The sequence below is a fragment of the Parasteatoda tepidariorum genome, chromosome 11 (genome assembly GCF_982258835.1).
Source record: "Parasteatoda tepidariorum strain Cologne lab strain chromosome 11, Ptep-v5.0, whole genome shotgun sequence".
Taxonomy (NCBI): domain Eukaryota; kingdom Metazoa; phylum Arthropoda; class Arachnida; order Araneae; family Theridiidae; genus Parasteatoda; species Parasteatoda tepidariorum.
Window position 1 is genome coordinate 37,166,900 of NC_141765.1, and position 27,950 is coordinate 37,194,849.

The following is a 27,950-nucleotide window of genomic DNA, read 5'->3' on the forward strand; positions in this document are numbered from 1 at the left end:
TTAAGCATGAATAAATTATTCGAGGTAATCTAATTTTAAATTTTAATTTAAAAGATGAAGTTGTTAAATTCATATGTGTATTAAGGAATTTAGAGGGGAAAAAAAGTCACATTTACAAAATTTTTTAAATATGACACTTCTATACAAATGACAAAATGCTTTAAAATCGTATAAAAATTTTATTTACTTCTCATACAGCGTTAACATAACCAGCAGAATATGTGATATATCATTATATCATTAAAATTGTATCATTAAAAAGATATATCATTAAAATTGTAAGCAAGTAATGATATTGAAACGAAATTCCACGATATAATTAATATTCATTTCTGCCAGAATGAATATTAAGCTTATTTGTCATGCTGTTCGTCGAATTCAGCAATGAAAATACAATTGCCCTTTGTAATCAAAACCAATGGTTATGATACTTACATGCCAAAAGTTTTAAAGAACCAATTTAAAAATACACCTGCTACTTTTATAACACACAATTAAGGCATTTGTTTTTTAAACCAGATAAATCCACATTTTTCCAAAATAGTCTATTTTTGTCTAAATAGTCACTTTGAGGGATTACAATCGAAAACTATTCCTTCCACAATCTTTCATAAATGTTTCAAAATTTTTAATTTTGTTTTCTGGCTAGTACAAAAAAAATTCCTTTTAGTTTTAAAACTCTTTCCTCTCTGACGGGCGGTACAAATACGGATCTGCGCTACCTCTAATGAGGGGCGAGTTGATTTTTCCGTGTGCCCAAAGAGCATACTTAAGATGCGAGCTTTGAATCATAGAAGTTGAAAATTCGGTCATTTGGATCAAATGCCAGATGCCATTCAACCCCTTTCCACAGTATTTTTTAAAGTTGTTGATTTGAAATCAAATGCCTGGGTTGAGTTCCTTCCGTAGTATTTCTAAAATTGGACTGAGTTGGTTTTCAAATTAAATGACTTAATTATATATGCTATACATGAATAAAAATATAAAATAATATTGTTCTTTTAAAAATATTCATCAGCACATAAGAAGTTTTTAGTTTATTAGAGGAAGGCAAATAGTACTGGCAAATTGTATCATTCATTAATTTTGCTTAACACGGTAAGATTTCCTCCAAGCTTCCAATAAAGCCACAGCTGAATGAAATCGATAGAAAATGACAAAAGGCATAATGATTCTTGTTATTACAGGCCAAGCAATATCTCCATAAAATTTCAGTTGCAGTTGACTTCTCAGCTGCCTTTGAGTTGTAAATGACTCGAGGATCCAAAGAGAAATGTTGACAAACACAAGGAAGATAACAACTTGACGACCAGGCTTTTCATCGATGTTCAAGGGACTAAGTCTCTTTTTTGAAACTTGATGGATAAATAATGATTGCAAGCATGCTTGAACAACCATCAAGAAGCCATCGATAAATAAGACAAAACTTTCCAATGTATCAATATAAACTCCGCCTACAATGATGTTGCAAATACCATATACATAAACTGCCAGCAACCCTATTCTTTGAAGAAAATCTGATAACTTTCCTTGTCTTGATGTTTTACTCTTCATTTTCTTAATCTGTACTATTCCAATTATTATTATCAAAGTAGAGAGAGCAAATATAACGCATTCTATTATGGCAATCATGAAGTGAACATTGAAACTTCTATCTTTTGCAAGAACAAAAAATAATACAACAGCAATAATTCCCACGACAAGAATTAAAAATCCTAAAAACATGCCACGAGTAGAGCCACCGCAATTAATATCCTCTGATGTTTGTTCTCTGCCGTAAACCGAAACAGCAGCAAATCGTTGCAGTTTGACTCGTTGCACTTGCAGGTTAGACCATGTTGTGTAAATAATAGCAGTGGCAACTAAACTGTATTGTACAATAAAGGGATACAAATAAGGCATGGCTTTCTCCCATATTTCACCAATTGTAGAGTTTTGTACACAGACATGATAAGTCATCAAACCCTCTGTTTCGTTGTGTACTTTGAAACTTTCCCAAAAACATTTGGATGTAGCTGCGAAAAGAAAATTCAATTGATGAAGAAATTTAAAAATGACTAAAATAAAAAGGGGAGAAACATTGTTTTGTAAACACAAATTTAAATTTTTTTTAGGAAATAGCGAAAAAAATTACTTAACAAAATTGTTCGATGGAAGAAAATTAAAAAAAAAACTTTTTGGAATAAAATATTTGAAAACACTGGAATAAAGAATTTTTTTATGCATAAAATTGATTTTTACTATTGTATTTAAACGAAATAAAATTCAATTAATGAAGAATTTCAAAAATGAATAAAATGAAAAGGAGGAGGATTTTTTTTAAAGCATTTCTTTTTTTTTTTTTTTTTTTTTTGAAAATTGCGAAGCAAAAAATAAAAAGGAAAAACTTTTAGTTTTTTTTAAAAAAATTGCTGTTAAAGATTTTTTTCGCTCGGTGCATGAAATTTCAAAATTGAGTGCGACTATTACATTTTGTGAAAAAGTTTCAAAACAATTTTTCTCCATCAGTTTTACTTTCGGACAAGCAGCGAAGTTAGGTTATCAAATATGTTATTTTTGCAATCACGAAAAAAATTTTCTTAGTTGTTAAAATTTTTTAAACTGAAGTTGATTGTATTATGTACACTCTTTTTAAATGTGACAAAAAAAATTTTTTTCTTAATTTTACCTCTACTCTCTACAAACTTGCAATTCGAGATTCAGCCCAAATGAGTTAATCTTAAGAATAGCTTAAAGTTACACTGCTCGAAAAACAATGCTTCCGTGGTTAAAATCAACCCACCAAATATATTAAAAATTATTTAAAAAAATGGGAACAATAAGAGGGAACCACTAGCTGATTTGAGTTAAATAAGCCTTTTTCAAAAACTAACGACATTTTAAGTATTGTATGTTTATAATTAGTTTAATTTGAGTTAGTGTTGAACACTTTCGGAAATTTTGTGATTTTGAAGTATAATAAAAAGTTAATAACATTACTTTAATTAATATGAATTTTATTAATAGCATTAAATTAAAAATAAGTATATAAATACATTCTAAAACCAGGTAGTTTTCCTAAAATAATATAAATAAACTCAGATAATTTTATTATTATTTTGATATTTCAAAACTAAAATATGGTTCAGAGGCCATATTTGAAGCATGCATGTCACCACCTATTTAACTTGTAAAAAGTGATTTTTCCCTCCAGAATTTAGGTCGAATACTGATTTCGAAAAAAACATAACACTAATTAATTGTTTTTGTTACGCAAAATGGGACTCAAACACAAGAAAATGGAAGAAGATTAAAAATCAATAAACATCTATTTGTTTAATTCAGTTGCTATGTATTGTTTAAGTCAATTAAATTATCAAAAGTCCATATTTCTATCGTGCATGATTTGTGATTCCAGTTCAATTCATAAACTGTTTATTTTTAACTGACGCAGTTGGTAATATATTTCCAGTAGCAGAACTAGCGGGCCGGGAAAGCCTGGTCGGTAAGACGCTGGGCCCCAAGTCCGAGAGTTCGTGGGTTCAAATCCCGCCGGCCGAAAACTCCCTGTGTAGTAAATGGTGACGGATCACGTTAAATGCATCGAGTCGCAAAGTCCTCCATGTTCCCATAACAAATCAATATTTCTGGGGGTACTTAATTGGTGATTGATCTTTCTCTGATTCAGGTCAAAATTACGATCTGTGGATGAATGAATGGATGTATGATTGGGTCAGTCCTATAAACGGGTGTGAAGTACCGGTGTGGCAGAAGTCGAATTCTTGGCTATAGATGGCGCCACTGAAAAACAATCGCACCTCTCTGCCTTAACAGGCATACTAAAGAGAGAGAGAGAGAGCAGAACTAGCGAGAATAGGGGGGATGACAGATTTATTTATAACTGTACAACTCCTTAAGTTCATATGAAATCTATTAGGGAGCAACAAAAGATAACGGGAAAACCAGATTACTATTTTAACAGTGGTGTTAATTGCAAACACAAACAAGTTTAGTTTTTCCTAAATGCTATTATAAAATCGATTTCCTATTAAATTAACTTTTAATGGTAATTTCATAAAAAATAATCAGAATTATACAAAATCAATTATCTATAATAAAGAAATGTGCTTACTGTGTACTCGATGTTGAGGTTTATGATAAAACTCATCCTGATGTTTTTCATCTGAGTCCAGAGAGTGCAGACTAAAATTGATTTTTGTATGGTCCCATTCAACACTAGAGTTATGTTTGTGATGAGTCGCATCTAACCAATCTTTTGCACTTTCCCACATCATTATTCTAATCCATATGGCTAGATTTGTCGCCACTAAGTGCATAAGTGCAATATGACGAAACCAACGAAAAGAACTTGCCATTTCCTATAATAAGATTTCGTATAAAAAATTACTCTATTTTTCATAAATTGCTGTTGAAGTAGAACTTTATTCTTTGTAAATAGAATAGATCTCTCAAGGTTTCCCACTCTCCCAAGGTACGTGATTTTCCCACTCTCCACTTTCTCCCTTTCCATGATTTCGGAAAATCTTGCTTTTCCACATATTAGTGCATTCCAATTTTTTACTGAAGCGCACCACCGTGAGAAAAAAAGCAAAATTTTTCGAAACTATGATAATGGAGAGGGGGAAAGTGTGGAGAAAAGAGAAATAATGTGACCTTGAGAAAACTATTTACAACCAGCATAAACGCTTCTACTTTCTCTTTTTTTATTCAGTTTGAAATAAATGCAAGAGCAATATAATGTAAGAACAACTGAACTGCAGAACACCTCAATTTAGCCTAATGAAAGATTAAGGAGAATGCTGCACCTTGATAATTTCTAAGAACCTAGTAGCAACATTATCGTTACTTTTATTTCTAACTATTGTCTTAACCAATGCATAATAAGCACAACAAAAGTCAGCACCCAAAGTGAAGCATTGAATTATTTCGCTGGAGAGAAGGAAAATTTTATTATTTAACTTTTTTTTTAATTTACATTTTTTTCTGGATATTAATTTCTAAAGCTATTTATCAGAATTTTATTTGAATACAGGAGAAAAGATTACAAAATGTTTCAGTTATGAAAAATAATGATAGTTCATTTTGATTGACGACAGCAATGGTTTTATTTTAATCATTTGCTGATTATTCCTTGGGACAATAAAGCATATTTTGATTTGTTTCGTATAAACGTATGCATAGTTTTCAATATATTGAGATATTTTTTTCTTCTAGTGGTGTTTTTTTAATTTGTTAAAACCTTTTAAATAAAAGAAACTTTATGTTCTATCTGTATATTTCAATTTAATTCATTATTACGATATTTTTATTATTTTTTTAAAATTTATTCTTTATGATTTTGGAAGCAGTGAACTTGCTTTATGATATGTCATTTTGAAGCATACATATCAATAAGTATTTTTTTCTTTCATCTAAATTAGAGGTTTTCAATTTTTTTTACCCAAGGGCACAGCTATGAACTTTGGAATTAAATAAACATAAGTGAAACTTGACTTAAATAATATGGGTAAAGAAATTCCGCAGTAGTGGGAAGAGGATAACAGTTAATTTTAATCTAAGTTGCTGTTTTTCTAATTTTGGTAAAAATTTAAATTAAATCTTACTCTCTAACGAATATAATTATTCGCTTTTACAACTGCATTCATAACATGTTTAAAGTTTGAAAAGAAATTTGTATCAAGTGAGCCAGCAGAAATTTTTCATGGGGGAGGGTTGCATCAGGAGAAAATAATAATTTTTTTCTGAAGATTAAATTTGCAAATGGGGATCAGAAATTTTCATACACAATTTTAATAATTGAATCAAAATCTACTAAACCAACAAATTAAGGCAAAAAATTCACGTTTTTGATAATATTTAAATTTTATAACAAAAAAACATGCTCCATTGAAATATGTTATTAAGAACAATGTTATTAAATTTAATTATGTTATTAAGAACAAAAGAGCAGTTAGGCTAGTGATCCATAATTTTTCTGTTTATTTTTAAATATCTTTGTTACATCTTCGAATTAAACAGAAAATATTGTTTAATTATTGTAATAAATTGAAAATGCAGCTTTTGCGACTGTTCTAGAAGTCAGAATAGATTCAGTACAACACGTAAACAGCATTAATCATAATTATTTATAATGAAAATAAGTTAAGGAGAATTACAGCAATCTGTAATTTTTTAATTGTAGGATTTCCTAGGGGTGCAAAAGCCCTTTCTTAGCCCCTTTGCAGGTACCCATGCTTTATACTTATATTTTTTTTAATAAATGCGACAAAGTGAGTATTTCTGCAAACTTTTGCTCCAAATTTCTCGCCTCTTGAATCACAGGCAGCATAATGAGTGCACCGTACGTAAAAAAATAATCAGGTAATAACAATATTACGCCATGACTTACATCTAGGATTTATTTAATCATAAGAAAACTAGTTATAGCTAGAATTTTAATATTTTGGGTAAATACAGGGTTATTCATAATTCCCTCCGGGGTTTCGAAGCGTTATAGTAAAAAAACGAAGACGAATATGGCAAAAAAGAACATATTAAATTATTCCGAAAGTATTCAAGTTTTAATTTAAGCAGTTGCCGGCAGATGGCAGTAACATGTACCACTAAAGCCAGTTGCAGTAAAGAAAAATGGCGTTTATAGGAGGAGGGAATTATGAATAACCCTGTATAAGCGGAAATTATTCTATTATAAGAATTTAATTGCTTACTGCAAAACATAGATTTTTTCTGAAATTTAAATAAATAAAATTTTTAAGTAATCTTTTCTACAATATTTTAAATCTCCTAATTTGTTTGGAAATCCTATTTGTTCCTAAAAGAAGCGGTAATAAATTTAAAGTTGTAAATCGTCGATACAATTTAAACGAATAAATACCACTTGCATATGCCTAGGGCAAATGCCTTTGCACCCCTGCTCACTACTGGAAATACCACTGATTTCGTTAAAATAGGCAGGTTCCATTCATGAACCTAGTTTCAATATTATCTAATTAATTTGAATGAAAAACAAATTATTTATTTACTATCTAACAAATTTTCTTAAAAGTACACTTTCATAAATTTTTTAAAAGTAGACTGAATAAAAAATTTAATATTACGGTTCACTCATTGATGAAGTGAACTTTTTTTTACAATATCATTATTTTTGCTAACAAAATTTAAATAAAATTATTCTTTTTTCACTCTTTCAAAAATAAATATTGTTGCCAGGGTTAAATATTCGTAATTAAATTAAAGGACGTCTTGTTCAAGCAACATTTAAATCTGAAAATAACTAAATAAATCCGTGGAAAATTCCCAAAAGTTTGTCGAATGCTTGATAAGTTTTTTTTTTCTGTTGAAATTATTTTATTATTATTCTAATCTTATTTCATTCTTTGATCTTATTTTGCGTATTTTTATTTCATAATATTGCAATAAATTTTTAACGAATTTCTTCTCTATTTAATAATGTTAAATTTGTTTTTATTTTATTTTGACGTTCATCAAACTTAACTTATATACTAGATATTGCGTTAAACAGGAATAATTTTATTTTAGCGCACCACCCGCGAAAATAGTGTGTTACCCGTGATTCTAATGTAATGTTTATACTATACTCACCTTAGTACTCATAAAAAGAAAATGCATTTGTATGAAGTTGAATAAGGCTAGTAGTATGGGCTGTATCATATTTAATTCATCTATGCATCCATCAGGCGTAGTAAAAACAGAAGAAACCTCTAAACCACTAGATATCAAAGCGCCCAGTCCAAAAACTATAAATAAAAATAATAAAAAGTAAATACGAATTTTTTTTCTTATTTTTTTTCTTATGACATTTAGAATTATTTTTTCTTATTTTTTATTATTATAATAGGACGTTTAACACACACACACATACACTATATACAAGATATTGTATTTTATTATTTTTTATTTGTTAATAAGTTTAAATTTAATTAGTATTAATAATTTTTTGTAATTTATTTATTAATTTACTAAGTCTAAAAATTAATTAAAAACAAAACAGATTCGGTAAAACTTTTAAATAAGGTATTAGTAAAAGTTTCAAATAAGGATATTTAAATAATAATATTATTTCTTGGTTAAAAACTTGATCAGCTTCAAAAATTAGCAAGTTGGAAATAACTGACGACATGTTTCAAGCTAGTACCCAGTCATCTCAGTTTCTTTTAAGAGAATTATAATTATGTGAATTTCTCATACTTCACAACTTTCTTAAATTTCTTATTAATCTATATACTGTATATTTAAAATATAGTTAAAGGGAAATACTTACCGACTGATCCTATTCTGAGAAATATACTGATGTCTGAATAGAACAAACTTCGAACAAATTGAGCAGAGAAAACTGACCTCCTTTTACCTTCAAAAGAGTTATTTGACATTCCAGGACATTTTTTAAGAGTCATATTCACATAAGCGATTATAAAGAATATTATCGCCCCTCCAACCAGAAATGTAAACAAATATCCCTGTAAATTATACATATCAGTCATTAAAATATATTACGATAAATTTATAAATTCAATAAAGTTTTTACGGCGTAAAACGTAGATTCGTAAATATTAATTGATAATTTTAATAAATTGTTATTTATAAAATATATTGTTATTTTACCGCGCGCGAAACATATATTGGTGAGGTAAAGAAATTAAAAAACTTAAAAACATGCCGTTTTATGTATAGCTATGCATACTTGATAATTTTAAGTATTTAATAAAAATTAATATAAATAGCAGATCGTCTATTTTAATATCTAATAAATCGAATTCTTAGTATTATTCAAGACTTTTGAAAAGTGCACGTGAAAATAGAACGATAATTTATTTAATAGTTTTTTTTTTACTATGTTCGAATTTAAATTGTAGTAAACAAAATATATCAGGGAGTTTATTATCTACAGGAAAGATGGGTCCTATTACCTGGAAATGCCTTTTGTCTTGAATGCCCATATTATAAAATGCCTGTCACGTGTAATATTTTTTTGTAAATTTTGTGCATTTAATTTCTAGGCTTAGGAAAATTTAAAATCCATCAAGATCATCTCTTTCTGTTGTGCATATAACTTTTCGAGTCTTTGTTTCGAAACTATAGTAATTTTTACATTTACTCCAAGTATAGTTTATAAAATTAATTAAATACATTGTATTACGTAATCACGCATTTATATATTTATCTTGAAAATCCTTGTCAAAAAGAAAGTAAAAAACGTACATAACTTAGGGGTTAAAAAGTAATATTAAAGCTGAGAAGAAACAAAAACGCTATCGACGGAGGTATCAGGAGGTATTGAAAGGGTCAAAACCAGTTTGATTGCCTTATGAAACTTGAAGATGTTTTAAATAATTTTTTTTCCTACTCCTCTCAGGTTTCTCTGCCAATAAACGGATTTTGATGTTTTCAGTTTCGCCTTCCTCAGAAGTGATTCGTTAGGTTTCGACAACTTTTTTGCTTCTTTGTTTAAATATTAATATGAGTTAAATATTAATATATATATATATTAATATAATAAATATAATACACTGCTGGACAATTGCTAAGGACGGATCACAAATTGCAATGTAGCATAACATTAAGCGAGACATGAGGCCTAGTAGGATAAAATATAGTTGCCACACTGTTCAGACATTAGAATAAAGAATACTCATTGTTCTGGAAAGTACAAAAGCTATGAAACATCTGAAAGAAAAAAAATGTTCATTTGATGCTGTGTACGAAAAAATGGAACAATGCATCTAAATGTCAGCAGACAAATTGAGGAAAGGTGTCAGTACGGGATATGTCCACCGTGGAGTGTGATGCAGCATTCTACACGTCGTATCATACTTTGCACAACATTATCCAGCAGCTGTTGAGGCAATTTATCCCATTCCTCTGTCAGTGCACGGATGAGGGTGTTCTTGTTTGTCGGAGGATAGTTTCGACCAGCAAGTTGCCTCCCCAAAGCAACCCAAGCATTTTCAATGGGGTTTAGATCTGAAGAACGTGATGGCCATACGAGACGTTGAATACCCTCGCTGTCTAGACAATCCTGCACAGCGAGTGTTCGATGACATGTTGCGTTGTCGTACATAAAAACAAATTTATCACCGACAGCACCACGGAAAAGACGAACAAGAGGAAGTAGAACTTCATCAATGTATCGTTGGCCCGTCATAGTCCCATTCGCAACCACATGTAGGGGCGTGCGGCCATTCATCATGAAGCCGGCCCACAACATGACACTGCATGTCGGATATCGGTCCCTTTCCTGGATATTTTCTGGACGATAACCAGTACCACTCTCGCGCCAGATCAGTTGGCGTCCACAATCCGATGACAGACTGAACCTACTATCATCTGAGAATAGTACGCATGTCCAGTCCTGTTCAGTCCAATTCTGATGCTCACGACACCATTGCAAACGGGCAGTACGGTGCTGTCTGGTCAATAGTTCACACACAGCAGGTTTGCGGGCGTATAGTCCTCCTCCCCTCAAACGTCTGGCAATAGTTTTTCGGGAGATCTGCTTTCCTGTGGCAGCAAGAAACTGATTTGCCACCTGCTGAGCTGTGGTGCGCCTGTTCATTTTTGCTGATAGGACGATGTCTCTGTCTTCTGCAGGCGTCGTACTTCTAACATGATCTCCCCTGTGCCGCCTACTGCACATTCCAGTAGTTTTAAATGATTTCCACAGCCGTGAAACAACGCTGTGAGCGATGTCGAACTCCCTGGCGACATCTGTTATTTTTCGCCCTTCTTCGATCTTTCCAATAATTCGACCACGCTTAAAATCATCTAAGTGACATCGGGAAGACATGCCGAAAATTTCAAGTTCGTCATCTAAATCTTTCCTGTAAAACTTTAACTTGAAACAACAACTCTCCACACGCGTCAAAACCTTTAAAGCTCTTATCAGCGCTATCACGTGATGAACAGACGTGTAAAAAAAATTTGCATACTCATACCTCTTCTTACTATATCCCGCACTTATTCTAATTTTCCACATTTTGCTGCCTTTCATTTTGTGGTTGCTATGGATGATAGTGTTATCCGTCCTTAGCAATTGTCCAGCAGTGTATTAATAATTTTTTGACAAGGTTTCTGAAAATATGCATTAAGGTTGGTCATTACTAAGCACATTGCACACGTAAATTGAGACTTTTTTTTTTTTTTTTTTTTTTTTTTTTTTTTTTTTTTTTTAAATGTAGCCATTATCATTAAAAATCAGGTCCCAAGAATGCAAAAGTACACAAAAATACCACACAATGGGGCATATTGTTTTATGAATCATTTATCAGTATTCACGTGTGACAAAAAATATGTATACTAATGAAAAAAGAGGGATAGATAAAATAGGAAATGATTCGTTGTAATAAACCACTAATTTTTAACCCGAAAATTATCAGTTTTACGCACCCATTATGAATTAGAAAACTAATTTTCGGCACATAAAAAATGCCATAAAACAGTTTTTTTTGCTAAATATACTTATTGAAACTAGCATATTTCATAAATAATTACCTATTGTTTTAACTGAAACCATTATTTGCAGTAGCTCTAGCCACAAAACTACTAAATTCAATTTGAATATTTAAATTTATATAAACTTTTCGTGAACACAAAAATGAATGTTAAACTTCTTGCCTTTCATTTTGAATTGTTTATTAAATTCTGTCAATGAAATATGTGGTATCTATTTACAAAAGAATTGAATAACTTTTCGGTAAAAGGACATATTGTTGATTTCGAATGAATAACAGTGCAGTCTGTTACTTTGTTTAACTAATAATTTTTTGAAAAGTTATAAGCGAAACATACTTACATGAAAAAAGAAAAATGGCACTGGACCATTAATAAGCTCTGTAAAAACTAATACAGCTGCAATAACTACAACTATCTGAGCATAGAGTCCACTTAAAGCATGAGCTGTACCTTCGTTATTGTGATTGCTGAAAAAATGTAAAAATAAATCTGAAGTAAATCTTTAACTCAGTAATAGTTCACTAATAATAATATTTTCTACAATTTCTCTCACTATCTATCTATCTATATATATATATATATATATATATATATATATATATATATATATATATATATATATATATATATATATATATATATATATATATATATATATATATATATATATATATATATATATATATATATATATATATATATATATATATATATATATATATATATATATATATATATATTGATACAAACTTAACTAAAAACAAACTAACTAAAAAAACATAATAGTTTTATTTATTTACTTATTTATTTTTTTGCTTGCTAATTCCTCATGAAATTTATAAAAATTTTAATTTTTTTTTACATAGATGGGAAGGAGTGTTGAATCTGCTGTAATTGTGGACAGCTAAAATACTTCTATTATTTATTACTAACTCAGAAATTTTTCTTAACTTTCACTACAACTTCAGGCAGATTAACAAAATTTTGTTATACTTTACTATGCTGCTGCCTAACAACACACTTGATTGTTAAATAGCGAATTAAAAAACAATTGTTTCAAGATGAAAAAAATAAATTCTTAATTTTCTTTGATTGCTATTTTATATAATTTTCATTCTCTGTTTCATATAATAAAATAGTGATATATAATATAATATAATATAACATAATAAAATGAGCATACTTATTACGTATTTTGAAAACTACTTTTATTATTATGTTATTTATGAATATGCCTATTACATATTTTAAAAAAACAATTTTGATTTGCCTTTTGTTAAATTAACGATAAGCTTACATAAACAAATAACTACACCGAGCTAATGTGGCCACATAGTTGTAGAACTACTGAGGACAAGATATTTTTAAACTTTCTATGATAATAATATGTATTAACAATATATCGCTTATTAAGACATTTGTTTTCTAAATTAGTTTAATTTTATAAAGTTTTAATTGATTTTTCAAATAATTTCTTTCCATATATTTTTTTTGTTTTTTAAATTCAATTAGTTCTTACAAAATGCAAAATTTATGAAATACTAATGCTTTAACGTGTTTTAAGCTTATTTGATTTCTATTCAAAATATTAATTACCGCTGAATTTTTTAAAATTTTTTAACAGTTTTTAAAGTTAACTTTCGAAATTCCAATGACTCTACCCTGTTATCATTGCAGGTGATTACGCAAAATGGTTCTTTTTTTCTATCACTGCTCTTTTTTAGAGTTTTTTTTAACCTCTCTGGCTCCTTGCAGGAAATTGTAAAAATAATCCTTTATCCTTCATCCCAAACAAATTCGTGACTATTAAATGATCAAGAAGAGATAAATAAAGGGAGAGTTCCTTTCTCACTATGTAAATTCAATATTTATAACGTACTTCATGAAAAATGTCCCCTCAAAATAAAAATTAAAAAGTAAAAAGCGAGTCTTATTTGAATTCAAATTAATCCTTTTAAATAAGAAAAAGAAGAAACGGTGTCAAGTACTCGAAAAAAAAAATTAGATTTTTGTTTTGAAACGTTGAGGACATTTAATATTGGTTTTTCAAACTACTTAAGAGAATAAAACTAAATTTGACTTAATAAGACAATATTTTCTCTACTATATAAATACTAAAAATAAGTTTCTATTGCAGTAGCTTGTTTTACGAAGTGTTTTTAATATATTCGATATTATGGTGTCATTGTTAATAATAATTTATCACTTGTTAAAATTCAACAGTTATTGGAATAACTATTGTTAAGATTATTTATCCAAGATAATATTTTATGTTGAAATAAGTTTCATTTTAGTTTTACTTGCTTTTTTATAAGCAACAACTAATTAGATTATAAATTTCATGACTATTGTCCTCACTATTCGTATGTCATGGATCAGAGCAGAAAATTTGTGGACAAACACATTAAAAAAATATTCGAAAAGTATTCGTCCCTATTTTTTTGTGGAATTTATTCAAAATAAAGATAAACGTTTAAGTAATAATAAAAAATGTATAGGATATGTTCAAAATGATTATGAGTAAACTTTTTTTTGCTTATACAGGGCTGCCAACTACTACGCTTTCTGTAGAATAATTTATAGAGTGGTAGATATTTAAAAACTAACACTTTCAGAGTTTTCGGTAATTTTGTCAAAACTTTAAGAGCCTCACCATGAGAGAACTGAAAAAAGTAACGTTTCATATGAATATTTAAATAATTTACATGCAGTGGTGCGGAAAATAACTTTAAATCAAATTTACAAAACAAAGATATAACTTGCATAATCTTAGCTACCACTATAAAAAACCTTTCCAAAAAGGGTAGAAAGTGAGGTAGTCCTGTTTATATATAAAATTGTAATGATACTAGCCCCCTTTGTTCTACAGAAAAATATAATTTTAAATTTGAGTAGTACGCACAATTCAAAATTTTTTTTTAAATTCTGAAGAAAATTCATGAAATTTTGAATCCCAAAAATCTTTCAGCTCAGTACTTGGAAGGATCTTTCGAGGAATCTTTTTTCTCTGAAGTATTTTTACTAACGATCACAACATTTTTAATTCAGCATACTCAAACAAAATCATGAAATTAAAATTTTTACACAAGAAGTAACTTTTTTAAAATTTTTAAATCAGAATAGTCACCACATGATATATTCAGAATTATAGTTGATTATTCACTTAAACAAATTACCTTTCAGACGTCATACCCTCAATACTGTTTTCATCATGATCATTGTTTTGCTTTCCAGGATCCACTATGAAAACATTCTTTTGATCGTTTTTTTGATCCCCACCAACACACAACTCTGTTTCTTGCGATGCCATGATTCTCAGTCTTTATCTAAATAACATTATTTATAGGTTAAATATAATCTTAATAGAATTTCCTAATAAAAAAAATAATGTATAATTTTCTCTATATTTTTATCACATTACACTTTTTGATCGAGTACAGAAAAATTCAGAGAAATATTGAGTAAAAATTAAGGACTTATTTTAATAGTGATCAAACTCCACATATTGAAATAATGAAATTAATCTAACTTCATGCACATACAAATCATTTCATTTTGAAATTAGTACACTTCCACCATAAGTCAGACAAGGCATGAAAAACAATACCCTCATTGTGCTTTAAGAGGCCACTGTCTCCTCCACCTTGGATTTTTGGCTAAATTTTTAAATTGTTTTTTCTCGGTATTTTTTTGCACTTAACAAACTTTTGATTATATTGTTTTATTAGACAGCAGTACCTTTCGAAAAAAAGTAGAAAATAAAGGGACCACTTTATTAGAGTAAGAGAAATAGCACTCGATAATTTTTAGAAATTCTATGAATTTTTCCTCAAAATTTTAAGGCAATAAAATTATGCATTTTGTGGTTTTGAGTAAATAATTAATAAATACGCATTTATAATAGTAATAGCTGCACGTTTATAGGATTTCAGATTTTTCAAAATCTAATTTTATTGCAATTTAAACTGATGAAAACCGATTTGGATAACGTTAAAAAATTCTTTTAACGTTTGTTGCATAAAATCAAAAAATACATATCAAAAATCTAAAAACAGGCAGCTGTATACTATTTAACTACCCATCAAAAACTTTCGATTGCAGAATTGTGTTGGCATTATTTTGAGATTGGGTGACAGAATTACATTTTGCATGCATCGAAAAATATTGCCTAGAAAAGTAAATATCCAACATTAGTTTATTTGTGAAAAATAAAAATTATTAAAAACATATTTAGAATATCCCTACCCCTTCAACTGTTGGGTTCGGTGGGGAGAGGAAGGACCTTGTGAAGATTTTAAGATCAATCACGTCATCGTGAGATGACGTGAAAGATCTTAAGATGTATTAGAATCTCTATATCTGAAAATGAGGTAGTGTTGAACCTGAGGTAGTGTTGAAGGTAGTGTTGAACCACTATTCAAATAAATTATAGTGGTTTAACAGTAGAAAACTTAGTTGAACCACTTTGAATTTTCACAGATCAATAAATATATAAATATTATCAAAATTATAAATAACATAACTCTGAGGTTAACTCCAATCTTCAATTCCACAAAAACTTTGGTAAATTTTTACGTAATATAAAAGTGGCAAATTAGGTATTCTTATTCGGTTGTATATTTGTTAGTTAAATTTAATTGTAATAAAGATTATAAAATATGGATTTAATTTTTTAAGAAATGACAGTTCCATGTTTCAAGATTTCTCCTTGAGTTTTTGCAAACAACTAATAGTTAATCAGGAAGTGTTTTGGCTTTCTTCCATCTTAAACGGCATCAAAGGAAAGAAACCGAAAAAGAAAGTCCTGTTTTGAAATTGAATCAACCTTCAAAAGACCCGCCCACACATTTCAGATCCCAAATAACAGACTTCAGTCTAAATTTTAAATTGACTCTTAACTGTTAGTAGAAAACACAATCGACATACTAGATCATTTAATTCAACAATGAATTTAGGTCAAAGAAAACAACGCCTGTTATTTTATATTGTGGTCACGTGAGTTAGGAAAACAAAGATTTGTGGTGATCTGGAAATTCAGGTAGTTGGTACTAGAAAAGCACCTTAATTTTATTACTGAAAGCATTTTGCTAATGCGACATGTAAAAAAAAGGAAAAAAAAACTATAATAACAATTATAATAACTTTACTATAATAACTTTAATAACAATTTAGCATTAAATCATAGTGCCCTGGGATCCGGAGCCGAAATTTTTTGATGCTCCAGCTCTGCTCCCAGATAATAAGATAAAGCTCCGGCTCGAGCTCCGCTAAGACTCCGAAAATTTTACTATATATTTATGCGCTGCGAGTGGTTTTAAGTTTCAGCTCTTAATTTGAAATTTTTGTCATAAAAAGAAACATTCTTTACACCGGGGAACATTTTTTTCTTCCCCACCCTCCTTTTTTAACATTTTTGGTTGTACTAGATTTTTTTTAACAGATCTTTGATACTTTAGTATCGTTAATATCAAATCTTCAATTAATTTCCCTCTCTGAGCACCAGTTTTTATTCAAATTTTGTCTATTTTTCATCGAAATGGTACAGGTTTAAAAATGTTATATATATATATATATATATATATATATATATATATATATATATATATATATATATATACAGTCAATTCGCTATAACTCGAAGTACGATAACTCGAATATTACTATAACTCGATTTTTTTATGAGGTCCCGACCCTTTTATCTTCAATTTCATGTTAATTATTCTCGATTACTCGAATTTTACTCCCTTTAACTCGATTTTTTTTGTGGATCTTTTAAAGCAAGAAAAAAAACCTAGGAGCTGATATCTTGCCCCTTCCTTTGCAACACACACACACAATGTCTTTCGCACTCTTCATGGAGGAGCTAAAGCTGTCCCTCTTGAAGTATGTGAACAGTGGTTAAACGAAAAGTTACCAAATTTACAACCAACCCAAATTTACAAATTTATTACCAACAGTGAAAATGATGTTTTCAATATTGATGAAATGGGTTTATTTTTTAAATGTCTTCCAAATAAGACTATGATGTTTCAGGATGAAAACTGCTCAGGGGGTAAAATGAGCAAGGAACGTTTGACTGTCCTAGTTGGAGGAAATGCGTCTGGGACAGAGAAATTGCCCTTACTTGTTATCGGAAAATATCGAAATCCCCGATGTTTCAAGAATGTAAAAACGTATCCTTCGGATTACAAGTCTAACAAAAAGTTTTGGATGACATCAGTTTTACTTGAAAACTATGTAAGAAAATTGGATCGGAAATTCTTCGCCAAAAAAAGAAAAGTGATACTCTTTATGGATAAATGCACAACGCATAGTGATCTACCTAATTTGAAAGCAGTAAACTTGCAGTTTCCCCCGCCAAACACAACAGCAAAGTTGCAATCGATGGACCAGGGTATTATAAAGTGCTTCAAACAGTCTAATCGTAAATGGCTTGTCAGAAAAATGATCTTAAATATTGTAAGCATTTAGAAGATTTGTAATTAATAAGCATTAATTAAATAATCCGACAATATTTTGAAAGTCCCAAACCGAAACTAACGGAAAGTCGAACTTACGATATGTCGAAGTTTTTCGTCAGTCCTATCAGATTCGAGTTATCGCGAATTCACTGTATATATATATATATATATCAAGGAATCTCATAAATGTTTTGACAAACTTCTAGGGGAGTTAAAATAGGCCATCAGGATTAAAACTACATAGAAACTATGCCCGAAAATATCGCTATACGCCGCTATGGGTAATCGTGGGGTTCTGAACAGGTCGTAATAGAGAAAGATAATAGGTCAAGGATAATAAGTCACAATCGGAAGGATAATCGACAATTTAAATCCAGATGATGTGCCCTAACTCCCCTAGAAGTTTGACGCATCATTTATGTGACGTGTTTAACGTTTATAACGTGTATAACGTTTATGTATATAATGTTTTTAAACTTGTACATTTAAAAAAAATAGACTAAAAATGTCATTTAAAAATATCTGGAGTTTTAGCAGCAAAACTTATTACAGATTTGAAATCCCCACATCGGAATAAAACAATATCTAGTATTTGAATAAATGCAACAAAAAATTTGGTCTCCGGTGTTGTTATTATAAAGAACATAATATTTTAATTACAAAAAGAAAATTGAATTTCAGATAATAATATGATAAGTATGTCCTAATTATTAGATATTAGAATGAAAATAAATACTACATATATCAGCCAGACCAAATTATCTATGTAGAATTTACAAAATCATCCAGAAATTAAAAACACAAAAATTCTTCTTTTTTTTGTTCTAAACTGGAAAAATTTTAAGAGCTATTAAAAAACTAAGAACTCAATTTTATTACATCTGAACTCAATTTTATTATATGTTTTTAATGTTCTTCAAATTATAGTAAAAATATATACCTATTGTCCAAAAGCAAATTAAATATGTCTTGAAAAACTTTGTTTAGCACAAACGCCTAGCAATGCAAACTTTATGCTAATTAGAAAGCAAAATTCACAAGCAACTGCTGTTGAAATGAAAAATATCATACAAAATTCATAAGAAATGATTGAGGAAAGAAATAAAAACCTAAAAAGTGAAAAAAAGAACACAGATTCATGCTCTATGAAGTAAAAAAAAAAATGCATTTATCATTAAAATCCTATCCCTGGTAATAAACAATGATATAAATTGATTAATTGGAAATGCACAACGAAATTAATTTACTTTATCATTTTCTCTTTAGGATAAATGCATTCAAATGTTAATCGCTGTTGAGGACAACGTCTTGTCATCTGAAAATATAACATTAATGAGTTCTACTCAAAGCGAAGGAACAAAAATTAGAGCCAACTGAGAAATCTGCGTTACGGTAATGAATTGTTATATCATTTATCTTACTTCCTTTCTTTTTCAAAACTTTTTTACTTTAAAAACTTTTTAGATATATAGGAATTGTCAACCTATAAACAGAGGGAACGTACGCACTTACCCATCAGGAATATAATTGCAAATGTTAATTGTTATAATTTAGATTTCCATCACAATTAATAGATAGTTCTTTAGATATATAAGAGTTGTCAATCTATAATAAATCGAGGGAACATATATGAAATGACCCACCAAGTATTTAATTGTAAATTCCAATTGTCCTAACTAAGATTTCTGCCACAAATAATAGATAGGTTGTTATTTCAATTCAAACTCGTTTATCCAATATATAAGAGAGAATATTAGAAATATTCAAAATATGCTATTTTGATTTGAAAGCCATTTTTTGTAAAAATATGGTGTCAGTTACGTGATAGCAGGAAAATAATTTAATTGTAAATTCTAATTGTCCTAAGTAAGATTTCTGACACAAATAATAGATAGGTCATTATTTCAATTCGAATTCGTTTATCCAATATATAAGAGAGAATATTAGAATTATTCTAAATCTACTATTTTGATTTGAAAGCCATTTGTTGTAAAAATGTAGTGTCAGTTACTTGACAGCAGGAAAATAATTTAATTGTAAATTCTAATTGTCCTAACTAAGATTTCTGTCGCAAATAATAGATAGGTCGTTATTTCAATTCGAATTCGTTTATCCAAGATATAAGAGAGAATATTAGAATTATTCAAAATATGCTATTTTGATTTGAAAGCCATTTATTGTAAAAATGTAGTGTCAGTTACGTGACAGCAGGAAAATAATTTAATTATGAATTCTAATTGTCTTAAGATTTCTGTCACAAATAATAGATAGGTCATTATTTCAATTCGAATTCGTTTATCCAATATATAAGAGAGAATATTAGAATTATTCAAAATATGCTAGTTTGATTTGAAAGCCATTTGTTGTAAAAATGTAGCGTCAGTTACGTGACAGCAGGAAACTTGCATTAACATTAGCAGTTATATTCTAAAAAATAAAATAAAAAATGATATATTTTGATGATGTAAAAAATGATGTATTTTAACATTTAAATTTTTCTTTAAAATTTTTTTTTCTCATTACATCTGTGATTTAAATGTAACGCTTCTTATCAAGTCAGTAAGCAAACCTTTCGGAGCTTTAAGAGAAAATTCACTTTTCGAGAAAATTTGAACGAACAGGACCTTCTTACCTAAAATAATAAAATCGCATTTTTTATTTCTTGTTGGGTATTTAACTTACTTTATTCAAAATTAGAATTTTGTTCTTCACAATTACACAGCGTGAGAAGTTGAAAATACTTAAAAAATACAGGGTCTTTATAATTAAAGTTCCACTTTGAAATGGCTATAAAAATAAAACTACTCGACCAAATGTCATCAAACATGGTAAACGTCTATAAGAGGTCATGGAATTTTAGTTCCCGCAAAAAAAAAAAAAAAAAAAGTTAAAAAATTCACCTCTAGCGGAGAATGGCGCTGTATGCAATAGTGTTAAACAAATGTGAAATATACGAATTTGTTTTACATGTCTTTTACCGTGAATTTGCCGTAAACCTTGCGGTGTCATTGGACCTCGGCGTTTTCCTCTTACAGTACGGAACTTTTGTAAAGCCCTCCGTTCATTGCTGTCGCATTCATAGTAATATTTCACGAGCAAAGCACGGTCTTGCATGGTAACAGACATTGTCGACTCAGAACACTGACAGCTCAGACAAGGCGCCTCACTTTTATAACTGCAAAGTCACATGACGTGTAAAACAAATTTGCATATTTCACATTTGTTTAACACTATTGCATACAGCGCCATTCTCCGCTGGTGCTAAATTTTTGACTTTTTTTTTTTTTCTTTTTTTTTTTGCGGGAACTAAAATCCTATGATCTTTTATAGACATTTACCAAGTTTGATGACATTTGATCGGGTAGTTTTATTTTTATAGCCATTTCAAAGTGGAACTTTAATTATAAAGACCCTGTATTTATTAAATCCATTTGGGTAAATGAGTTTCAAACTTGTGCAATATTTTTAAAATTTGCGTGATTAGTTTTAGAGATTGAAAAGAAAATCGCTAACTATAAAAGTAACATTAACTTTCATAAGAATTCGATAAGACCTTATTTTCCAGATTGAAGTAACCCGTATTTGAGGCTAAAAAGTTCAAATCTGTCAAAATAAAATATTTATTTCAAGAAAAGGCGTTTTTTTCGTCTGGTAATTAAAACATTTCTTTCCCATTTAGAATGCATCTTAATATACATGTATATCCGTTCATTAGACTAAAAGTTATTCGGAATTTTTTTTAACTGACTAAATACAAGTAGTTGTAATTCTGCGCTTACAGAGGAATTACGGTATCAGAAAAAAATATTTTTAATTATTATTTTAGAGCATAATTTTCCCACATAAATTAATTTTAACTGTTCCCATTAGTGCCCATAATGTGTTTCCCAGAACATCAATTATTCGATAAAAATATAAATTTTATGATTTTGAAAATCTTGTAAATTATGTGAAATCCTATACCAGTCAAAAAAGTTTGATATTTGAAATATTTATGAAGTTATAGCTTGAAGCATTTATCGAAACATCATTTGTAACGGAAAATATAATAATTTTTTTTCGAAATACATCAAAATTGTTAAAAAACTAGAATTATAAAAAAAATAATGAAAAACTAAGTGGAGTACAATAAAAAACATGAAATTAAATTATTCATCAGCTGAAAAATAATATTGAAGAGTATCGGGGAAAATATTTTGTTGCACACAAAAATGAACTTTATAACTAACTTTTTACACAAACAATTTTGTACCTTCAAACAAAGTACTGAATTTAGTTATTTATGTTTTATCCTAAGCCTTTTACATTAAAGATGTGATATGAAACAAAAGGAAATGGTTTAATTTCAATTAATATGAAATCAAAAATGAGCCCAACATTTAGATATTATTTTATAAACAAACGAAGCCAATTCCATTAATTCAGACAATACATAAGTAACAAATAAATTACCAAGTAAGGAAGAAAAAAAACATTTTTTAAAATAAGACTTTCTGTTTATTTATTGCTATTTTATCTATTCTGACTAACCAACCTCAATGTGATCATTCTTGAAAAAGAAAAAAATATATAGTTTATTAGGAAATTAGCACAAAAGTCTCAAAAAAATGAAGCTAACATTATGTACTGAGATTAACGGGTTAAAAGGTAGTTAAAGATATCACCATGCCATTAATAAAATACCGCCTCTAATGATATAGAAAATTCACGTTTAGTGTGGATTTACAATAAGCAAGATGAAAAAAGCGAACACACTGAACAACTTTGGATCTAATCATTGGATTTTCACGTATAAATAAATTACCACTCAATCTTAATGGTTCAAGGGTCTAACCTTTAATGTGCCAATTAATTAGATTAGACAATATTTAAATTTAATATATGAGACACAAAAACGTACTTTTCGTGATTAAATATATTTTTTTATGCGACGGCACTCGTAATCCTGACTCTTACGCCCTTAGCAAAGGGGAAGTCTCAATCTAGAAAATATGGTCCCAAAATTTAGACGGGTGAAATTTCGGAAGTTTGGACCCCTCAATGATACTTTTACTATTTGTAGACTTTATAATCTCAAGGAAGTCGTATTTTTAAGCATTTATTTTCCAATCAGCCTCAATCTATAAAATATGGCTCCAAAATTTAGACGGGAGAAATTTCGGAAGTTTGAACCCCTCAATGATACTTTTACTATTTGTAGACTTCATAATCTCAAAGAAGTCGTATTTTTAAATATTTATTTTTCAATCAGCCTCAATCTAGAAAATATGGTCCCAAAGTTCAGGCGGGAGAAATTTCGAAAGTTTGGACCCCTCAATGATACTTTTACTATTTGTAGACTTCATAATCTCGAAGAAGTCGTATTTCTAAATATTTATTTTCCAATCAGCCTCAATCTATAAAATATGGCTCCAAAATTTAGGCGCGAGAAATTTCGGAAGTTTGAACCCCTCAATAATACTTTTACTATTTGTAAACTTCATAATCTCAAAGAAGTCGTATTTTTAAAGATTTATTTTAAATTAACTAATGGACTGATTCTTTTCAAATTTTGGATTTTGTCGTTTAAATCTACGAAGATTAAAAGTGTGCAATTTATTTTATACCTTTAAATTCAAACTTTCAGCTCATTATTAAAATAAATAATAATAAATATTAAATTATTATAAATATTTTTATCTTTGAATAAACATGCTTTATAATGGCATGTAAAAGTTTTTTGCTTCACTTCATTAGTTTTGAAGATATGTTGAAATATCCAAAAAGTGGAATTAACATTAAGGGGTTCAAACTTTTGATCTTTCTCTTGATTAAACTATAGGAATCATATTTTTTAGGTAGCGACTAGCCAGCCTATTTTCAAGGATCAAAATTCCAAATCCGTCAAAGAAAAAAAAAATTATGAGAAATTACGTTTTGGGGTTTGATTTCGTGACTTAAAATATCATCTGCACTAATTAATTAGCATATATAAGGTTAAGCCCTCGAACCATTAAAATTGAATCCTAAAACGTGAAAATCCTATCACTAGATCAAAAGTAAATAATCAAAAGTAAATACAATAGTAACCTCTGATTGCATCCTGCTTCTTGAGATGTTAGAAAAGAATGGGAAGTATCAGTAAAATAACCAAACAATAACATATACTATATTACTCATTAACTTCAATACACCCATGTTATAGTTTTTCTAAGAAATATGCAAATTAATAAACTTTAGCTTCAATTTTTTGCTTTTTTTGCAAGTCAATACACTTATTACTTTACATAATTGAAAGCATACAACATAATTTTGTCTTAGTCTAAATAATCCCCTTTATAAGTGATCCCCTCACCCAAAACACACATACACTGGTCTGTCTAAAATTTAAAATCCAATGTTATTCCAACTGCATTGAATCACCTCTCACAGAGCCACAACATGCCCACACAAACATTTTCATTTAATGATACGTGTCCTAATGATATGCCTACCCTCATATGTATTTTGCATAATATAATGAAGTAAATTAAAGTTAGAGATAACGTGCTAAAACGATATTTTTACTGATGATTAGTGCAGAAATGAGTGGTTAAACGTTTTAAAAGCAACAGCTTCATTAATAATTCATTAATGCACTCTATTTAGTTCGCTTTTTATGAAAGATTTTTTAAAAAATCGAAGGTTTATTGAAATTAATGAGTGATAGCATATAAGACAACTTAATTAATAACAATAAGCAATAACACTTAATTTTATTGTTATTTTACTTTTAATTCCACAGTTATTATTTGTTATTTAAACGTAAGAATGGTAAATGATTTTCAAATAACTTTTCTATCCTAAGAAACAGGGAACTTTGAATCAGTTGCCAAAAAAAAATTTTTTTTGCATCTCAAATTCTTGACTTTATGCATCTCAAATTCTCAAATCTTTAGGCATCTCAAATTCTTGACTTGAAATTATGACTTTATAAAAAACGATGATCATTTTTTCTTAATGAAATAAAACTACAATTTCTGGAATTCTGAGGCATTAAAAATTTTCAGTAGTTTGAATTTTTTCTTAGGTGATATAAAAAGTAACGATATATATATTGATTACGCGATATACCGAAGTGAGATGTATCGAGAATTACTGTAATGTGCTTTTACTGTAGTAACTTTTTCAAGCATTACTGTGCAAAATGATTTTTAAAAAAAGAAAAAGAACGAAAACAAGGAAACTGTGTAGTTGAATTAATTAAGACACTATTAAAAAATTACTTCACTTGACCTTACTGTTTACGTAGTTAACTTAAAGGTATAATGTTCTGAACTAAGAGCAATTTTGAGAATTAAGTTTAATATAATTACTACACATAATAACATTACTCAGATTCCTTTTAAGTTCGCTCCCATGAGCATATTTGAAATAACATGATTATTTTTAAATGATATCATGATTTTCGTAAAATTCAGAAATTAATTTTCAAAAATGAAATAAATACATTTTTAATATTTTTTTATTTTATAACCGTTGTTGAACAGCTGACCCAATTTTGAGTTTACGATTTCCAAGGATCAACTCCGAAGCCTTGTATTTTTGAACCCAATCTAGAATACATAGGAATTCCTGGATCAAGTATTGGGAAGAAATTGCCTTTGTGGAGGACTTTTTGATAGAACTAATCCGCATTTGCGTTACACGGAGAGGAAAACCCCGAAAATCTCCCAAGGTTAGCCTGATGGCAAGGGGTCTCTAATCCACGATCCATGTACCACTGAGGATTCTTTTTTTATCAGCACTCTGGTCGGTGCGAATCGGGTGCAGGATTCGTATAGACTAGTCATTGCTAGGATTCGAACCTGGGGGGCGAATATTGAATTTCATTGGGAAGCGAATGCTCTCCTCCTGAACAACCACGGTTCTAATAAATACATTTTATATTTTTATTTTATATACGTCGTTGAACAGCAGACCCAAATTTTGAGTTTACTACTACTAATCTTCAACTCCGTAGCCTTGTAATTTTAAAACCAATCCAGAAGACAAGGAAACTCCTGGATCAAGCATCGGGAGAAATTTGCCTTCGTGGAGAACTGTTTGATGGAACTAACCCGCATTTGCGTTACATGAAGAGGGAAACCACGAAAACCTCTCACAGTTAGCCTGACGGCAAGGGGACTCTATCTCATGATCCGTCTACCACTGAGGATATTTTACGTCAGCACTAAACTAAATAATAAATACATTTGTTAAAAAATAAATAATATTTTTATTAACATTGAATCAGTATTAATTGCATTTAAATGTTTTTTAATTTTATTATAAAAATGAGTCGCACACAGAATATTTGACATCGTTTGCATTCTTTTTCTGTCGGTTTGCCATCCAATTATGAGTAATAAGAGAGTTTCACCTGAATAATCGCTATTACCTGGAACAAATTTTTATTTGCATAACTATCAAAATTTTTGCTAACTTATTTTTAACGAATATTGTTTTAACTACAACCAGTGTAAGGATTTTGAGAATAAAAAAAATATTTTAAGAAAAAAGAAATAACATTTTCAAGTTCTCAAATAATTTTCAGAAAATTTAGCTTAATTCAAATCATTTATTAATTTTAAAGTAACATTTAAAATTAATAAATGATTTGAATTATGGGTTCCAATAATTTAATTTCCTTCAAAAAATTTAAGAATAACTAACTTAGAGCGTAAATTTAAAAAAAGAAAAATAATTTATGACTTTTTTTTTTTACTAATAGCATAATACGCATTAAATACAAAACAGTTAGCATAGCACACATAACTATAGCATACATTTCTCAAAATATATAGAGGTAAACAAATTTTGTTTATATTTTATTTAAACAAACATATAAAATTTCTGCTCTTTAAGTACTTCCAAAAATTAATTTTTTTTTAAAAAAAGAAGCAAAAAATTATCCTAATTTTGATGCCCTCTAAAAATAATTGGAAAAGAAACTAAAAAAAAAAAAAATTATGAAAAAGATATAAATCATAACAGTTGTAGGGCCCTTCAATAATTTATACTTAAATAAATTCAAATTTACGGAGTAACACAATAGAAACTGTTTATATTAACGTTTTTGCCGCCCCTATGAAGTTTCGCATTGGGTACACCACTTCTCCTTGTGCTACGCCAATGAGTAGATTCTTGATAATTTAATTTGTTGTGAACTTTTAAACAGATGCTTAAATTTCTTAGGTAATTTAAAATTAAAAACAACTACATAATAACATTTTCAAAAGTCTGGAAAAAGAAAACAAGGCATAATAGTAATCAGAATAATAGTATAACTGCTGAGTGAGATATCGAGCATATTATTGAATGTAACTCTTGAAATTGTAAAAACTAATGAATAATGAGTACGAAGGAATAATGAGTTCGAAATAGTACAAACTTTTTGCCGTTTAAGAAAACTCGCGTCCAAAACCCTTAACAATTATAAATATGTTCAAATTCAATGCAAGGAATCCCTTTTAATAAATAATTTTTTAATCAGTTTTCATACCAAAACGTTATTTCTTCTACTGATTTATTGATTAGTTTTACAAACAGATTTTACTTAAGAGTTCTTTAATAATTAATTTAAGTTGAAAAGAAATGTTTAAATAATGTAGGGAAGTAAAAACAAAATTATTGAAAAAAACGAAACCTTTCAATTCCAAACTATCAATATTTCTTTAATTAGCTTAGATTACAATAGTTTTAACGCTATTTACTATTTAATTTATGATAAATTTTCATTGGTTTTTCGATTAAAGAATAATTTATTAGAAATGATATACCTACCTTTAATTTTAGCTACTAATAACAAGCAATAAAAGTATTCATTATTGTGAAATCAAAAAAAAAAAATGAATAATACATACTTAGCACATCACAGCATGTTATGACCATTGAGGAATTTGAAGTCGACAGAAATAATAACGGAGACATAGCTTTGAAAAATTGCCTCTTCTTTTTTGTAAGTGGCCTTTATAAAACTAATTTAAGATCACGTGATAAATTGCAAGGGTAAAACGGCCT

General features: G+C 28.9%; 1 protein-coding gene and 1 long non-coding RNA gene across 2 annotated transcripts in view; one reads left to right on the forward strand and one right to left on the reverse strand.

The window, feature by feature from the left end:
• LOC139427066 (uncharacterized) overlaps positions 1–27,950 on the forward strand; it is a 72,186-nt gene that overhangs the window by 26,585 nt on the left and 17,651 nt on the right. The window contains exon 2 of the long non-coding RNA XR_011638227.2: positions 19,197–19,322. This is a non-coding gene — a long non-coding RNA (uncharacterized LOC139427066). The remainder of the gene's footprint in view (positions 1–19,196; positions 19,323–27,950) is intronic.
• LOC107443756 (proton channel OtopLc) lies at positions 160–27,943 on the reverse strand. Its single transcript, XM_087155394.1, has 7 exons — positions 27,794–27,943; positions 14,646–14,795; positions 11,810–11,936; positions 8,282–8,477; positions 7,603–7,757; positions 4,112–4,358; positions 160–2,015 (listed from the first exon to the last, which is right to left on the reverse strand). The coding sequence occupies exons 2-7, from the start codon at positions 14,777–14,779 to the stop codon at positions 1,081–1,083; spliced, it is 1,794 nt and encodes a 597-aa protein (XP_087011520.1). The 5' UTR covers positions 14,780–14,795; positions 27,794–27,943; the 3' UTR covers positions 160–1,080.

What these genes read in the sequence shown, in the direction of transcription:
- LOC107443756 (XM_087155394.1), bottom strand. Translation starts at nt 14,779, where the DNA reads ATGGCATCGCAAGAAACAGAGTTGTGTGTTGGTGGGGATCAAAAAAAC. An exon ending in TGCCATTTTTCTTTTTTCAT is followed by an intron (nt 8,478 to 11,809) that starts GTAAGTATGTTT and finishes TATAATTTACAG; the next exon opens with GGATATTTGTTTACATTTCT. An exon ending in ACCTCAACATCGAGTACACA is followed by an intron (nt 2,016 to 4,111) that starts GTAAGCACATTT and finishes TTCTTTTCGCAG; the next exon opens with CTACATCCAAATGTTTTTGG.